This window comes from Perca flavescens, chromosome 1 (genome assembly GCF_004354835.1).
Source record: "Perca flavescens isolate YP-PL-M2 chromosome 1, PFLA_1.0, whole genome shotgun sequence".
NCBI classification, from domain to species: Eukaryota; Metazoa; Chordata; class Actinopteri; order Perciformes; family Percidae; genus Perca; species Perca flavescens.
Window position 1 is genome coordinate 2,743,877 of NC_041331.1, and position 18,729 is coordinate 2,762,605.

Below are 18,729 nucleotides of genomic sequence, written 5' to 3' on the forward strand. Positions count from 1 at the left end.
CATGTGTATGCGAAGGAGGAAGAGAGAGCTGGACTATCCGTTTATCTGTTTCATATAAACACATGTGCTTAATTCCTGGATTTGGGTACTTTGAGCTGGAGGTTAGATGCAGTCATCATTTTCTACCTGAGGCTTTGGACAGAGAAGCCTGCCAATTCTTTCATTTCTCACATCAAAACATCTCACAGGATGAATAATACATTCAGGGGGACGGAAGAATATTAGGTTTAAACCGACAGGATTACGAGCCAGGGAACATCAATATATACGTTAATCTGGTGAAAATAGTTTCTATAATTTAGTATACATGTTCAAATGGAAGAGCTGGAATGCAAAGAAAGATTCCCCATGATAGTTCATAGTCCTTTGAAAAAAACAGAGATGTGTATACAGAATGTTTAGGTAAGGGTTAAGATATTAAAGAACAACTGTAAAGTGTCTACAGCCTTGCCAGCGGTTCTGTGGGCTGTACTAAGGTACAGCAGTGCTTTGAGGTTAGTGCTAATGTCACGCCATCAAACTCTAGGGGCCCTAGTAATTATGGCAGGCGCAAACAAGGAAGTAAGGGGACAAAGTATAAGAGCGCCAAACGCCACATAAAGATGCAGGTTGGGGTGGTGGATTAGTCAAACCAACAGGACTTTGACTCAGGAGACCTGGGTTTGTGTCCCATGTGTCCTATTCTTTTTTGATGTTACGTTAAATAGAACAGTCGCGTGTTTAAAACGGTCACAGTGTGGCCGTATCACAGCGTTGAATAGAACACTCTATATTATACTCTATATGTCATTTTAGGAGTCATTGGCAATCAACCTATTCTGTCATTTAAGTAAAAATACGAATTGGGCAATGGAAATATTTTGATTAGCAGGTATGATCTTCACCATGTTGCATGCTTATATTGTGCAGCTAAGGCTGATGCCAATTTCATTAATTGTGTAGGTATTTCGTCATAAATCACAGTATTGAAGATGTTTAAATTTGACCTGATGATGGTGCTTGATAAAATAATAATAATAAAAAAAGTTTACACCTCATTAAGGTGCGGGAGGAAAAGTCACGGCAATACTAAAATCAGTACGAAACTGTGTGTTGGTGTGTGTTTGGATGGTATATGTGGACGAGTGGAAGCATGGAGAGCATATGGTTGGGGAGGTGTGTATGTAAAAGTATGAGTATGAGCATATATGAGTGTGGTTTAAGATCCTGTGGAGTAGAGGAATACTGTTACTAGTAGGAGTTGTACTCTGATTGGAGTGTGAAATTACACTTGATGGAAATAATTATATATATATAAAAAGAAGATATAAATAGACCTTCTGTTGGCTTTCGAGATATCTCAGGCTGGACTGAGGTGGTGGACTAACCAACTGACAGACTGACATTTCTAACCCCCGAGCTGCTAGCTGGCTAAAAAGATCTAGCCTCCAACCAGAGAACCATTATGATCCTTTGTTATGTGCTTCAATCTTGAATACTGTCACTTTGTTGGCTGTAGACATCCATGTAGACCACCTTGATGTTTTTTTCTGTTATGTTACACTTACATTTAAATTCAGATAGTGTCGCATAAGTTGCCATGCAGAAGAGGTCTTTTTGATCGACTTTGCTTTGATTTGTCTAAACTTTTCCACTGTGAAAATGTTGCCTCACATAGCAAACTGCACCCATCTGTCACATAAGTAAGTTCAACTAAAAGCAAAAGGCAGATCTAAATAGTTCTCTGGCAAAGATCTTTAGACAAACAGACACTCCTAACAGTTCTCTGGCAAAGAGCTTAACACAAGCAGACACTCCTAACAGTACATCACAGTTTGAAGTGAAAATGTGGGTCTAAGTCATTTTGGGCGGACCAAAGTGGCTCTGAAAATATATATTTAATCTATTGTAACTTTAATTGCTATATAACATGTTATACATACATGTTAAGACATTAAATACATTAGTTCCTGAATACCTAGTTGCTCTGTGCTGGGCAAGTAGCATACAGAGGGTTTTCAGAGCATTTTTTCTGAGAAAAGGTGCCTGCAGTGGCTGAACACAACACTGGGGCCAGCTGCATCAAGCTAAAAAAGCTATTTAGAGCTGAATGGGCACGGCAGTCAGATGATACGTGTCTGAAAGTCCATCACCATGAGTGACCTCTTTCACATTTTACATGATCCATTGCAAATATAAAAATGTTGATTATAGCCGCTTTAAGGATGTCCGTCCGTTTCAGGCTTATATATATTAATCACTGCGTTTATGTGTAAACCGTTGGACTGCAGCGTCGAGTTGTTTTAAACATTTTTGTACCTTTATAGAGTTATGGACATTTTTGAGCATACATAGAAATATAATCAACAATATAGTATAAGTTATAGCTTCATATTCTCAGGGTTTCTGAAAAGATGTTGCTGTAAAGTAACCAGCTGTAATAACTTCCAACAGAGCAGTGTCCAACAAAGATAAGCCAAACACAGCCCCATGCATCTGCTCATGAGACCCGCTGTGTAGTCCAGCAGGGCCAAGCCTCGTTCATCCCATGAGCAGCTGTGAGGGGACCAGCCGGCTCAGGAACTGATTTAGGTCCCAGCAGTCGTTTGGCTGAAGCCGAGACAGTGGTGCACCGTCAAAACGACAGGACAGTTATGGTGCAATTCTGCTGGCTTTGTTATCCACCAACAGAGGTGCTAATTAATGTTAATTGCAAGAGGGGGTCAATTATACACTCCATGGTGTATGATTAGGACCACCGTGTTGGCGACCAATGAATCAAAACAACAGCTATCCTCTCGTCCGCTGAAAGCAGAACACAAAAAACATATTGGTGTTGAATTAAAGGTGTATTACGAGGCATTTTCTCTTCCCCTCCGCACAAAATGACCATCATATTTCTCTAGGGGAAGGATAGAGTTGCAAACCAATACTTTTTAACAAATACTTGGATTTGTGCACATATTTCTTACTTTACGTTTGACTTTCCAGCCTGTACTCTTTGTGGTTTGGAACAATAACTTTACACCCACTATAGTCCCAAAACAGCGCAGAGGTGGAAGAAGTATTCAGATCCTTAACTAAAGTAGAAGTATTAATACCACACTGTAAAAATACTCTGTTACAAGTAAAAGTCCGGCATTATGTAAGTATCATCAGGAAAATGTACTTAAAGTGTTAAAATTAAAAGTACTCGATGCAGAAAAATCCTCACATTTCAGAAACTGGAAAGGTTACAAACAGTTCTGTCAATCAACTAAGTGTTCAATCATCTAATCATTTCAGCTGGACTGGGCCTGTATATTGTTGGGTAGTTTAATTTATAATAATTGTATGTTATAAAGTACATGCGTTTTGTGTGCAAAACTCTTAATTTGTAAAATAACAGATGAATGTAGTGGGGTAAAAAGTACAATATTTCTCTCTGAAATGTACCGCATATTTGTATTTAAGTACAGTACTTGAGTAAACGTACTAATGTAGTTACATTCCACCACTGAAACAGCAAAGTTCCTACTTGCCCCCACCCAACTGCATTTCCACTGGCTGGGCAGCTGAGGATGCCGGGAGAAATAATTAGCATGCAGATACATTATGATTTTATCAGACACTTCTTCTCCTGGCTTGCTTTCTCCTCTGAAAATGTGACTTTACTGTCGTTTTAATTACAGGTTGCTATAGGCCAAGCGGGGGATGTGAGAGAAGGAAAGTTCCAACTTGAACTTTACTAGGTATCAACATTTGCTGAATTAGCTTTGGCCACATAGTCCTTCATGTGAACAAAACTTTGAAAAGTGCTAGCAGGATGAATTAGACCAGCAGCTGCAACCATATGGTGTTTACGAGGTTTGGCGGTTCAGTGACCCAATGGTGAAAAAACACAAGATTGGTACGACCATTAGTGTAATCTTTCCCAGTACAGAACATTAACGGGGCCCCAAAATACTTTGTCCACTCCTGAAACAAACTTTGAGACAGCCTGCCTTTAATCTTTGATGATTTCCCGTTGTTTCGACAAGTCTACTTATTCCACTACATATAGCAGCACCTGATCACACGGTTTACTTTGATTTTCTTTTGTAGTGGTGCTGTGGAACATTTCACGCAGCAACCTCACAGAAGATCAAAGTGGACTAAATTAGACATGTAAACACTGTTTGATGGAACTTAATTAAAAAGGTACAGTTAAGGTTATTATGCCTGAATAAGTTCAATCATAATGAGGGAATAAATTCATATAATAAAGAAATGGGTTTATTTGTGATCGCATCTTGGGACTTTGTTATCGAGAGGAAAGGTGTGTTGAAGACAAAATACAAAGGGCTTCTTTTGTAAAACAGTCATATGTACAGTGTACATATATGTGTTTGTCAAGGCTCATGAACTAGTTTGAACTAAAACAAAGCTGTTTGAATTGTGCTATGAATTAGATTACAGATAATTAATGATAGTCATTTTTTTGAATTCTGAAACACCAGAGTGGGATATGTTGTCATCCATTTTCCTATTGGCAAAAGAAGTACCCCAGACTCCCAGGGGCCCCAAAGCCCTCAGGATGATGGTACTTCTCTTGGTCTGTGTCAATTTATCCATCCATCCATCCATCTTCGTCCGCTTATCCGGGTTCGGGTCGCGGGGGGAGCAGCTCCAGCAGGGGACCCCAAACTTCCCTTTCCTGAGCCACATTAACCAGCTCCGACTGGGGGATCCCGAGGCGTTCCCAGGCCAGGGTTAATTTAATTAGTGCAAATATATTTTGGAACATGCATCATGTATTCACAACTCGTTCTTACTTTCAAGTCACATACTGACGCCCGGTCAGTGGCTCTCAGCGTCAAAAACGGACTCAAAAATCACCCTTTAGCATCTGTATAAAACACACTGGGCATAGCATCAGCTCGACCGTGACGTAGATGACATTGTATGAAGAGCGACAACAGTAGTGAGTAGTATGACAGACCGACCCAAAGGAGGTTGGTTTGGGTGGTGGATGGGTCAAAAAACGCAGGACTTTCACCCAGGAGACTGGGGTTCGTGTCCTGTTCTTGTCCCGTGTGTCACTAAAACGTTCATTTTGTAAGCCCACCCACCATCTTCTCCTCAACCTAACTGTCCCTTTTTTGATTTTTTCTTATGTGTCAGGGTAACCGAGGCAATTGTTGCCTGTACAGTGCAGATACTGCAGATGTGCCAAAAATAATAAGTAATCATATAGGCTAAAGTATACTCAATACTAAGACATTCAGCCATGTTCATCATCAATAACTTCAAAACGTGCATGCTAATAAGCCTCATATTTTTGTTCATAGCTTTCTGTTTTTATTCCAAACATTTCAAACATAATACATTTTCTCCCAGACCTCCCGCTGCATGCTTAGACTCCTTTTCTTTTGAAAAAGGCCCCATTATCTATTTGTTGTATCTACAAAAATCTGAACACAATTTTTAACAGGACTGCACTTTACACAGGGACATTGGTGAGTTATCCTGAGTAACTGGCACATTGATGGTAGAGTAAGAAAATATACAAATACTGCATTATTAAATATTAACTTGGGGCTTCTAGTTTTGCAACCTTTATTACTTCTGTTGATAATGTGCTTACATGGTGCGTATTTCTAAATGAATGGGGCCAGGTAGATTTCCAGATGACTTGAGCTTTAGGCAAAATGAAGCTCAGCAAAAATTCAGTCAGAAAGACCCTCTTTAGGCTCTCATTCATTCATGCACAATCTCTAGGTTTAACCAACCAGATTTTGCCTCGGTTTCCCTAAGCCTATCAAACTTTAACTTCTGCTGCTGTCAGTATCCGATGCAACCCTCATTCACCTCCAGTCTCCATTCCATCCCGTGCCCAGTCCTGCTCCACATATAATCATCCAGACCTTCAGCCAACTCGCTTCATCTCTTCCCCACCCTCACTAGTGTCTAGACCCCAGGGGAGGGGGAGATATTTCTGGATTAATCATATCATTACTACTCCCTTAATATACTAGATGGGGTCTAATCGCCAAAGACTCTTCATGATTCACTTTATTGTGCACTATGTAATCGATTCATGTGTCATTGTAATAAAGACTGATTGGAATATCATTTATCTGTCGTCTGCTATGTGTGTGATGGGTGCTTGAAGGGGTCTGGCTACATATGCAATACAGAGAGAGGTAGGAACAGAGGGTCAGTAAGGGCCCACGGCTCTAGGGCCCCCTAAAGGAGTTAATCTAGCCATGAAAACACTACACTGGTAAATATGAAGAAAAAAAAACATGGGGTGCGACATACCAACCAATTATATCCCAAATCCCATGAATTCTGAAAATCCAGAACAGAAAGTGGCTTTCTTAATTTGTATGCACCAAAGTTTGTTTGTAATTGAGGGCATCTCTGCCAGGCAACAGTAATTACAGTTTCTACATCACGCGAGCTGGAGCCACAGGCCTGCCTTATAAAATCTGGTGCATATCAGCAGGGAACAACAAGTGCAAAGTTGTCACCCGAGGGACACTTCCATTACGTGACAAAAGTGAGAAGATAATTTGATTTACTGTTTAGTTAGGCAACCTCTGTCAGACCTGCAGCCATACACGGCAGTGGGGGAGCATGAAGATTGACTACAAATGAGTCTGCTGACCTGCCGGGGTCGCACATTCCGGAAAAACAATTTGTGCTATCATTTAGCAGGAGATATCAGTCGCTAAAATGTGTTCCATGGCAGATTTTTTTTTGACTAATGGATCAGGTGCGTAAAGATAGCAGCCTTCAGGTTTAACATCACTTCCAATCCCAGAGGGCAAAAGCATCTGAAACACCAACACCACTTCGGAAAGTTTGGAAAAGGTAGATGTATGTTGCAACGTGGGATCAAATGAGAAGACATCTGAAATTTCAGATTTTTTTACAACCAATGTATCTAATCTTTGTGAGTAGTATCCATATTGTTTTCAATACAAGGACATTATCAAGTAGTTGTACTGTCTTCAGTGTGTGTGTGTGTGTGTGTGTGTGTGTGTGTGTGTGTGTTTGTGTGCGTGTGCGTGTGTATTGCCTGAGTGTGTACTGCAAGCTCTATATATAGGCATATGTGCGAGTGGATTTGTGTGATTTTGTGCCTTTGACTTCAGCGAGGCACAGCCGGTAATTGATACGATCAAAAGCTTTTGTCATTTATGAGAAACCGTAATATCAGATAAAGCCGAACAGAGAAGTTTAATCTTTCAACAAGATTAACAAAGAGGAGACAATGTAAAAAATAAATAAATAAAAGAAAGAAAGGATAAAGAATAAAGGAAATAAAAAAATTTAAAAAAGGCAAGAGATGGGAAATTGCATTACATCTAATCTCCTTTGCTCATAAAAAATAAAATAAATAACAGGGGCAAACGAGTATTACTGTAACACAACCCCACAATTTAGATCCCAGACTAATTAGTATAATGCTCTTTCTCATGCAAAACCTTTATCTCCCTGGGTACATACTCTCTCAGATGGGAATAACAAATCAGGATTAATACAATGGTCTTCAAGTCTTATTTTTTCCTCTTTGATAAGACATAGATAATGACAGACAGTAGATTAGGTTATACTAATCAAATTATGTCTTAATGTTTAGAATGATATATACTGTATTGGACGATGACACACCACATATACAGTGCTTGTTGATTTTATCCTCTTACCCTCTGATATATTGTGGCCATATGTGAAAGGACTGCTATGTTCCAATCAATGTGGCAGGGCCACCTAATGTTCAATCCTGCAAGTTATTTGCACATCACTGTTGGCTATATCCTTCTAAAAGTTAAAATGTCACAACTTCATAATGTCAAACTGATAAAGCACATGCTTAAGACAGTATATTTTCTGAGCAAGCAAAATGGCAACGTTTAGGGATGAAAGGTTGCCTTTAACATCAGAGGCGTTTTCAAGCCAAGGAAAAAACAGCTGGCAGTCAGAGACGATAAGCATTTTACCTTATTTTTTTCTTTTCTCCTTATTGATGTGTTTTCCTATCCTGCTGCTGTTTTGGGGTGCAGGATCAGTCTAAATCTGTAATAATAGAATGTTGAGTCAAGTGGGTTAAAAGTCCATTTTTGCTTTCAACATCAGCAGCAAACACAGTGAAACATACTTTTATAGCATTCAAGGAGTGCAAGGCCAGAATATGCTAGGTGACTAAGTGAAGAACAGTCTGGGAAATATAATGGTAGCCTCCTGGGTTTATTTTGTGTGTATGACACTGTTTGATGACGCATAAGCCGGCCAGAAGCATTTTTAGAGATTCAGCACAGCCGTCCTGTTATTTTGACAATGGCTCCAGTTGTGCATCTTACTTTAGGATTCTATTGTTGGATCTATTATTCTGTGATGTTCAAATCTTTCCGGGAGCTATTTTGTGATGAAATGTTGCAATTTACTTTTTTGATGTATCTACTTTCAGTCAAACTGCTTTGTTAACTAGATACATATTGAACCAAAATACACTACATACTCTGTACTGCACTTATTTTACCGTATATATTATATTGTGTGGATGTTTGGGAAATACCTACAAAAGCACCTTACAAATATATTTGCACTTTGCAAAAATGAGCAATCAGGATAATAAATCACACCGGGTATTATGAGTACACTAATCATCTGTTTTTAAATTCACATTTGCTAAAATGTATGGACATTGTTAAATTCAAAACGTTAAAGAAAAAAATTAACCATGTAATGTACATGCAATGTTTAATGAAAGAGACGGGGGATATCATTTAAGAGGACAATGTACTGTATGTTCAAACAAGCTCTTGTGTGAACTGTTGTTAAAAGCATGTGTGTTTCAGTTTGTGTAATGTAAAGGTATTGTTGTATTGCTGTAAGGTATTGGAAGATCTGAAAGATTGTATGCTGTATTTGCATATCTATTTGTTTCGTAATATGATATTGTGAAGTAGGGGCAGGACTTAATAAGCTGTATCGTCCGCCTGCTTCTTCTCGAATTTATCCTTTTTATTATATATATTTTTTGTTGGTCTTTGGTAAATTGTGATTGTGTTTTAATTTGGTGGTTTTACATTTTTTTTTTGTTTTCTTTTGCAACATTGTTAATTGTTCAAGATAAATAAATAAAAAAACTACAGTTACCATATGCAACCAATACCATATTTTGTCTGGTCAACACCTGTGTCTTTAAGAAATGTAAAACAAAAATGAATAAATTTGGCCAAGTGCCCCTTTAACAGTGTTAATGTTCTATCTGCGACTTTAGATTGTCCGTAACTTCTCATCTGCGTAAGAAAAACCACACCCATTCAGCAATATTTATAAAAATATATTTCACAAAGTAGGAAACAATACAGGGTATCTTAGATTACAGTACAGGGAGTAAATAATTGAACATACACATTTATAAGCATTAAAGCACAGTACAAAATATGATCTGCATGTAGGACTATTCCATATATATTGTTTAGTCTAACGAGAACCGAGCCATAATACTGTATCAGTACAAACTGTGTATGCACGCGGCTGTAGTGCCATTGAAATTCTCATTATGTGCAAGAGCTAACGTGCAGAGACAAACCTACCACCTCATTGAAAGCTAATGACGTTAGCAGTAACTCTATGTACAGTACAAGTCATTTTTTTTTTATTGATATCATACAGTGTAAGCACAATATGCACATGGTCTAGATTTGTGTCTTCATTTTTCTTGGGCTAATTGCAACCTGCGTTTCCTAAATGAGATTTAATGTTTGGAGATAGTCACATACTCAGGTATCAATTGGACTATTGTGCTCAGACGCTCACTGGCTGTACCTCAGAATATGTTATGAGATATATGTTACAGAGAATTAGCATGTGTCAGAAAGGTCCCATTCCTGCAGTCCCAATTAATTTGATCATCTGTGTTGTTACAGTAACTTAGAGCTTGTGTTTGCTTGCTTACATCTAATCTATATTATCAACTGCAATAAATTCATGATATGGTTTGGCTGTTATGAAATAGTATTCAAGTTGTTGGAAACAAAACAGCTGAATGTGAAATAATCTAAACACACTCACTATAAATTGTCAGCACAGGAAAAAGTGATTTAAGAGAACAGAAATACAAAAACTCATAGAACAAGAAAGAAGAATCAACACATCTCTTGTCAAAAAACAGTAGATTACAATTGTATTTAATGTTGCTTCTGTAAAAAGAAGGCCTCAGAGTTTCTACATTTCTCTTTTTTGTCTCCACTTCAGTCTTTTATAGGCTAGTAACACTTGCGACTCACACCTGTAGCGTGTAAATACAAAGAGTTGTATAAAGCAAGCCTTTCCGGGCTTTAGATAGTTTATAAATGTGGCCACCAGAGAACATATCAAATAATAACAAATTCATCTTAAAGCCAATACTGGTTTATCTTATGCTTTTTTTTTTTTTTCAAATCATACATACATTCATCATTTTAATGTAGACCATATATTGCTTTTTCATTGTCATTTTGTTTCAGATCACCGGCCAGCTGGGTGGCTTCGGCAGACATGAAATAAGAGTCTCTCTGCAGCTTCTGAGGTCCAGCTTGTTGTCCATGGAGCATGGAGTGTCTGCTGAAGCTTCAGGGAACCCAACGACATCCGTGATTTCCTTTCATCGGGCAACTACCAGCAGTCCCAGGGTTTTTCTGCTACTGGCAGTCATAGCAAATCACTAACACCCAAAATACTGTTAGACACTCCACAACGGAATCTAAGTTACACTCCACAAGAATCATAGATCTCCTAATAAAGACATTGTTTGGCTCAACAATTACAATGCGCTTGACTTAGTGGATGACGACTGCTATACCTCACTCTAAGAAGAATACAAAAAGGTGGCCTCCCTTGTTATTAACTGTATTTTTTTTCTTTTTTTTTTAAACACCTGTTTCTAAAAGCCAGCGAACCCCCTAGCGTTTAATACACAAGTATGTGGACAGGAAAGAAATCGGAAAAGGTCTTTTTTTTTCTAACAGACCAAAGGTCAGGTCTCGCGGTCGCTCTCGCCCACAGAGTAGAGCTCCCCAAGTCTTCTGAAGCGCGGGCCCCACTCTCTGAGATAGTCATAGTTCTGGTCCGAGTCTGACGACGCCGTCTCCAATGAGCTGAGGGAACCGGCGATGGATCCCCTTCCCTCGTATCCATAGATCTGGATAGAGTCGTAAGGCGGCGCTGTGGGATCATTGTCTGCCTCATGGAGCCGTACGTTGATGAACTCGTCCACGTCCACGCCGTTTGGGCCAGAGTGCTGTCCCGCTCGGGGCATAAACTGCAGGTCGGGCTTGATGTCCTTGCGCGGCAGGTAACCATTGATGCCGTCCGGGTTCTGCAGAGTCGCGATGTCAAAGGCCTCCGTGTCCTCCTCGCCGCCTCCTTCGTCATCATAACGGATAATATTCTCCCTCACATCTTCGTCATCCTTTATAATCAGAGGCTCATTCTTGTGTCTCCTCAGGGTCACAAATAGTACTACTATTACTGTCAGAAAGACAGGTGGAAAGAAAGGAAGAAAGAAAGAAGAAGTCTAGGTCAAGCTTTGAGTGGATTTTCTGTTAGTACAAACAGATCATTTATCAAGGATTCTGAAGGTTTTCATCTACATCTTTTAAAACTGTAAATGGTAATAATGGGTAACATATAATGGGTAATAATGTGACACTGTAAAAAAGAAACACCTCACCTAACAGCAGTATAATGCAGGCCAGGATGGCAATGAGAGCTCCCATACTAAGGCCAATAGGTAAGACGTAGGCCTCCACGTTACAGGACTGGACAATGCCGTCTTTACTGCACCCACAGACCCGGATGGTCAAGGTGTTGGTGCTGCTCATCGGTGGATTCCCATTGTCCGTCACAATGATTGGCAGGAAGTACATCTCCTGTTTCTGTCGCCGGAAGGTATCATGCTTGGCCAGAACACTGATTGAATTGTCTGTCAGAGAAAGGTAAAGCCAGAGAAAAAAAAAAAACATTATTATTCATGGTAGCAACAGACTGAATTTCTATTATTAAATTGTGTGAAGATTAGTGCAGCGTGAGGGTAAACTAATTTCACATCAATCGTCACCGGGCTTTCTAGCACTCTCACATTCCAATGCCGTAGATGCATTTCAGCCACCTTCCTTTTTCTCGACAGTCCAATTTGGGAATTCTGAAGGAAGGCGAGCTCGAGTTTTCTGTCCCCCTTTGAAAGCTGAGGAAATGAAGGGACCACGGCAAGCGACACCAACTTAGAAGATGGCACATGTCGACCCAGAAAGGTGCCAGCTGCTCTTTGATGACACTTCTGTGAAGCTGTCTGCTCATTAGCTGGCTCTCCTTACCCTGCCCACATTATCAAATACTCGCATTCCCATAAGAATCTACTCCTGCTGATCTTATGGAAAACGTACAAGATTTCTCATAGTCTAACCTTTGCCTCTCTGCTTGAGGGTGCACTTAAGAGGGAGGGGAAAATAGATCTGCTGATATATACGCTATACGAGAGACGGGCCACGTTGAAACATCGGCGTTGACTGAGCCAACTTAATCAAAAGCTGGAATGCCTCATGATAGAATTATTTGCTTTGCACAATCTGTAATTGATGTGAACATATGCTCAGATTTATTTTCTTATGAGTGCTGTCACAAAGTGGTACACTCTGCTTTGTGAGCACCAACATGTCCTATTTCATTTGGATCATTCAGCAGCATATATAGTATGCAAGTATCTACTATACTGAAGTAAACCATCAGGGCTTGTCCTCGTATACAGGTCATTTTCTTGGCAAGTATTGATGTTAAAAATAGAACTAAACATGTCCTGCCGTCAGCCCATCAACATAATCAGCCTGCTACTCAAAGAGAACGGCAGTTGTGAAGATAACCTTTAAAGTGATTGAACTCACTGGAGTTACAAGAATGCTGTTTTTATTATCTTTACATATATCAGGGCACATTAAAAGTGGTTCATGCAGCGACTGATGGAATTTGATGAAAGAGACGGTGTACATTGTAATATTAATCATCACCATAACAAAAGCTTAAGCTCATTTGAATGAAGTTTTAGCCATAAATAACTTAATATGTGGGAGGGTCCAAATGACAGCAGTGACAGCAAAAGTGACACTAAAAAACTTTTTGCACTTCTGAAGTCTCTTCAGATTATGTGTGCCTCTCAGTACGCGCAACACATTCAGCATGCCAAATCATTCAACACATTCTCACTCCCAATTCGTCAAGTACCGACGCTTGGTCCGGACCCCTTGGCGTCACTTTTTAACGCTCTGGGTGCCCCTTTGGTGTCATTTTTCAACGTGTAAGGTAAAACCGTTTAGTTAGGGTTTAGGAGAAGAATGTGGGTGAGGTTAAAAGATGTACGTTTAAGTGACACATGGGACAAGAACGGTGCACAAACCCAGGTTTCCTGGCTGAAAGTTCTCTGTTGTTTGACCCATCCACCAACCCAACCAACATCCTTGTGTGGAGTTCCGGTCTTTCGTAATACTCCCTACCGTCGCTCGTAATACTACGACAGCTGCTTAGCCCGGGTCGGCCCATTCAGACGCTTAAGGGTGCCTTATGTGTCCCTATCTGACGCTGAGAGCCACTGACCTAGCGCCAGTATGTGATTAGTTGGGTGTGAGAATGTTTTGAATAAGTAGGACTTGAATGCTTTTATAGTATCATAATACCAAAGGATTGAAAGAAGCACAAGAGCCAATGTTAGACCTACCGGTGGATGCAAAGTGTGTATGATTTGTTTTCACACTACATACCGTTTGTATGTTATTGTGCATATGTGATTTTATATGCAAATGATGCAGTATTGCATGTGTATGCAACACAGAGATGAAATAATTGGTCCCTAATTACCTAATCATAATACATTCAACCTGCATGTACTTATACTTAATTCATTATAATTATATACTTACTTGAAGTCCAACTGAAATCATAAAATGTATTATTTTTAGAATTCAAAAATCACTGTCAAAAATAGTTTTGAATTGTTACATTGTTTTACTGTATTGCTAAAGGCAAGTTTTGTTTTACTGTATTGCTAAAGGGGAAAAAATGTTTTCAGAGCTACACCAGAAATGCTCCTTTAGCCTCCAAGCCTCTTTGTGGATGAGCAGGGTGATTGACAACTGGTCCAGCATGGGCACCTACAGTACATAATAATAGCAAACCTGCAATAGGAAATGTAGATTACAAGCTAAGGACATTGTTGTGTTGGCAGTGGTATTAAAGAAAAATGACTGCAACAATTAACATCTAAACTGATGGCCGCTGACATTTTGCAGGTAGACTTTTACGCTGTTCAGTGTGCTTTAGCTGACTAGCTAATTTGCCTACAAATCAGCAATCATTAGCAAGCACTTTTCCCTTGGTGGATGTTTCTCTGGTAGCTGGTTCAGCAAGCCGATGTGCAACACAAGACACGTCTCCATGATTGTAGGAGGAGAAGGAGACAGCCACAAAGCCACAGCTGGTTTGGGCTTTTTGTGTTTTGTCACAACTGGCTATTAGTTAGTGTAACTGTCAACCTATAATTAAACAATGACGCATACTGCCTAATCCCACTGTAATCTAAATATAAAGCAAGGATGTGTGTGTGTGTGTGTGTGTGTGTGTGTGTGTGTGTGTGTGTGTGTGTGTGTGTGTGTGTGTGTGTGTGTGTGTGTGTGTGTGTGTGTGTGTGTGTGTGTGTGTGTGTGTGTGTCCGTTGTCTTTAAATATCTCGAGAACCGTTCATCCAATCTACTTCACCCTTGGCGAGGTATTGCTGTGTAAACAATGAACATGGCATTTGGGATTTGGAGCAGTTTGGACAGCGTTAAATATGAATAAATATGAATGAAACATTCAAGTTATTTTCAAGTACTATGGTTCTGGAGAAAGCTACAAACAGCAACACAGAAGGCCGAGCAATCGGTTTTGAACAGGCACTGCACTAGTAAGTTAAAAATGCAATGATTTGAACAGCTTTATGGAAAAATGATTCTCCGTCTACATAGACATATTTTGTTTTCCAACAGCAATTTGGTTTACAGTCTGCATTTCAGTCATGAAACCAAGAAATGCTAAAGATTAATTTCCCCTTTTTGGGTACAAATCACGCTCTAACTGAAAAACATGACACCATTTTTTTTCAGTTGGACTTCAATGAGTCTATGCAACTTTTACTAAACAGCAGCCACTGTGGCCACAAGTAATGATTATTGGATAACACAAAAAAATTAAGAGATTAGCATCTGTAGAGAGGAGTCATAACGTCACTGAACTGACTCATACTGTTAGTTTTAACGTGATCTAGTTTGCTAACATTAGCCACCACAAGGTACTGTTCATAACCGACCAAGTTAGGCTGTATCTGCTAAACCCCTGATTGAATTGAATTGATCAAGGCTGAATTTTGCTGCTAACACATTTACCTTCACATTTGTAAGAAAAAGATGCAATATCTTAACACAATTTGAAAGCGTCTGAAAAGAGTTTCTATCGGCAGAATTTCATTCTTGGCAGAAAGGTAAATGTATGTTGTCTCAATTACTGATAATGGGATGTTGAAACTCCGCCTGCTGAACACAGTTGTCAGAGTGCTTGATATCTTGTATACAGCTGGTCAGAACCTTAGCCATGTTGCTCAGAGTGGGCAGCTCCTAACCCCTTTACTGTGCAATCCCTACAATTAGACTCATCATCTCAAACAAAGGCAGCACACAGGAGCTCACAGGAGCCCGACGCTCTTCACTCAAGTGTCTCCCACAGCTGCCGATTCAGATAGAAATAGTCACTGAAGTGCTGGGGGATATGGTGCGGTGGGTTTGGGATTAACAATACTATAGACAAGTGGTTGGTGCAGTATGTACGTAATATATAGAGAGCTCAATCTCAACATATATCTGCTGTGGTTTCAGGCAAGTGAGGAAAAAAAAAATGCAGAATCTTTTTGTTGTTATAGTGGTGAAACATTTCTAGTGGGGTTTTTATCCATTACATCATCTAAAGAAACTATTAAATCTCTTCTTACCAAAAGGGCAGGGTTCAGGAACCTGCATTTTTATACAGGTTTAGGTTGATCCGCAGTTAAGACTGAGTGTTTTGCAGCAAGTCTCTGCCTGTTAAACAGACCTTCATTTTCTGACAGGGCTATTTGTGACAGGAAAAATATGATTTTTGTTCTTTTAGTTATTGCTCAATGTGTCAAAAGAGGTACATATGTACTTAGCCAAGGGTATTTCTGAGTTGCCTGCCATTATTACACTGGCATCTCATGTTCCTGCCTGATAATGTTTCAGAAGTAAAAGGTTTTACCATTCTTTAAAAAAATGCAGACTCTATTTGATGACCTGATTTTTATGGCCTCTTTCCTCCGTCAGAGTGTGGTTGCAGTAAGTTAGCCTGCAGCCTCTGCGTTGAAACAGAAGGCTAGTACCATATGAAGATGATTCGCCCCGAGCTGAAAACATTACACAATGTCATCATGAATGCAGCCTGTTCAGAGCCCGTTATGGAGGAGAGGCAGGAGAAGAGCAACGAGATTAAGAAAGAGAAAAAACGGTAAATAAACCAATCAGAGTATTTAGCAAATAAATGTAGCACCATCTGCTGCAACAGCTCATCGGAAGTCATCCTACATTGAGCTGCAAGACTACCAGGAAAAGCCATTTGGATCTCATTCATTTAGCTTCCCTCAAAACGCACTCGTGAGTAAAAAGAAGCTGGTGTCCAGACAATTTCACATCTGCTAATTGTGAGCTACACTGCTTCACCAGATTTCATCTCGAGTACGGCTAACGCGCCACGGTTCAGAGATTAGACTGGAAAGATATTGGAGAAATGTAAAGAACCCTCGGCCATTCTGCCAGGAAAAGACTTACTTTGTTGTGATTTTCTTTTTTTTTTACTCACCTTGGTTGTTTTTGATGGTGAAATTAGGGTTGTTGAGCATCTCTGGGACTAGACGGTAGTCAAAGTAGTGGCCCTGGATTGGGTCGTCTTTGTCCACCGCGCTGACAGTCTGGATCACCTGTGTTGAAAACAGAGAGACACAAAGATGTACAGAGGAGGGCTCAAAGTCATTAGAGCAGTGTTGTCAAATGCAATTTCAATATGGGCCACACTGGAAAAAAGGAATCACATCAAGGGCCAGACATGTATACTGTAGATTATTGACTTTTATTTATTCGGAAAAAGTCAAATATCTTTGACCGTCTCATATAGCTTCCACACATAAAGTTTGGTCAACATAAAGCCCTAAAAAAGTCAGCAAGAAAGTTCCTTAGCCATCATAGAGTTTAGCACGTCAAGCAAAACAATCTTTTTGATTGCATTTTTGAAAGTAGGCCAGCCGACTCACAACAACCTTTCACAGGTTCAAATATATAAACTCAATGGTTGTTTGGGAACTTTTGAGTCTCAAAGTCGGCAAATCTTCCAAATTTTGCTTTGAGTGTCGCGTAATTACAGTTTGAAAAACAGTTTCCCGTTTTTTTGGTTTGCCGCACATCTAGGCAATGGGTCAAAATTTGCGAGGGGCCGGATTGAGTTTGGCACGTGCATTAGAAGAAGGTAGCCTATTCATTATGACATTTTTCCACCGCAGATTGCCTCAGTGTAATACTGGCTGGATCACACATGATGAAATACATGCTCTATTCATTCCTGGAGTTTGAGATTATTATTATTATTATTATTATTATTATTATTATCAATGAGGTCCTGTCTAGTCTGGCACACGTTCAGGCTCTATCTGTTAATCTGTCATTATAGGTCTTATCGGGCTGTATGTCTTTATGATTGATTGGAAATTAGAATTCAGGCCCCGCAGGACGGTTTGCCTTTTTTTTTCCCCCCCCCCTCTCCTTTCAATAAAGCTCCCCATTGTACATACACAGGTCCCCTGAATGAGGTCGATTGATGAGAAGGAGAATGCTAAGTACTTGTCCAGATTTTTTTTTGGCTGGAGGAAGCATTGTGCCATCTGGAGGAGGACATGAAAGACAGTCTTGAATTATGATCCACTCTGATCAATCCTGACTGCTCTCATTTCCCCTCTGCTCCATGCACACTGTGTCAAGGGAGAGGACTGTTGCGGGGGGGAGAAAAAAGCACTGCACTCCCACCTCTGTAGTTTCCCAGTGAAATAAATAGGCTATAATTCACTGTGGCCAATAATTACAGGGGAGGAGTGAGAGACAGAAAGAAAGAAAGCTAGAGAGAAAGAAAGACAGATAACTGGTTTCATGAATGAGCCACTTCTTTCCTTACCTGTCCAGGTTTTCCATTTTCACACAGAAAGGCCTCGTATTCGGTGGCAAACTCCGGGGCGTTGTCATTAATGTCCATTACTCTGATGGCCACAATCGCCCTCGATATCTGACTGTGGTTTCCTAATATACAGTGTGAAATAAAGATAGATAGATAGATAGATAGATAGATAGATAGATAGAAAAGGGGAGAGACAAGAGGAGATAAATAAGAAAAGACAATGAGCAAAATATAAAACTGGAAGAAAAAAAAACTGTTACGTGTGAAATCCCAGGTAAATTCTGTGACCTAGTTTTAATTTCCTTTATTTTCCATCTTTATTTCACCCTTCATTTCCTGAGCTGATGGGAGGACAGATGATAAGCCACATCAATCTACATTTCAGCCGGAATAAGCGATGCAAAGCAGGATTCGAGGCAACAGAAAAAAAGAAGACAAAAAATCCCATTCAAAGTGCTTTTGAAAATCCCCTGTACACTGCAATGT

At 39.8% G+C, this 18,729-nt stretch overlaps 1 protein-coding gene across 2 annotated transcripts in view; it reads right to left on the bottom strand.

Annotated features, from left to right (window-relative positions):
- Nucleotides 1-10,352: 10,352 nt before the first annotated feature.
- The window catches only part of cdh8 (cadherin 8), a 112,829-nt gene continuing 104,452 nt past the window's right edge, over nt 10,353-18,729 (bottom strand). The window contains exons 8-11 of one of the 2 annotated variants that reach the window (XM_028575718.1): nt 18,244-18,365; nt 16,885-17,002; nt 11,669-11,920; nt 10,353-11,466 (exon numbers count right to left, since the gene is read on the bottom strand). In XM_028575718.1, the coding sequence (XP_028431519.1) occupies nt 10,973-11,466; nt 11,669-11,920; nt 16,885-17,002; nt 18,244-18,365 (986 nt within the window). In that variant the 3' untranslated portion in view covers nt 10,353-10,972. Of the gene's footprint in view, nt 11,467-11,668; nt 11,921-16,884; nt 17,003-18,231; nt 18,366-18,729 lie in introns of both variants that reach the window. The other variant, XM_028575727.1, reaches the window with a different exon arrangement.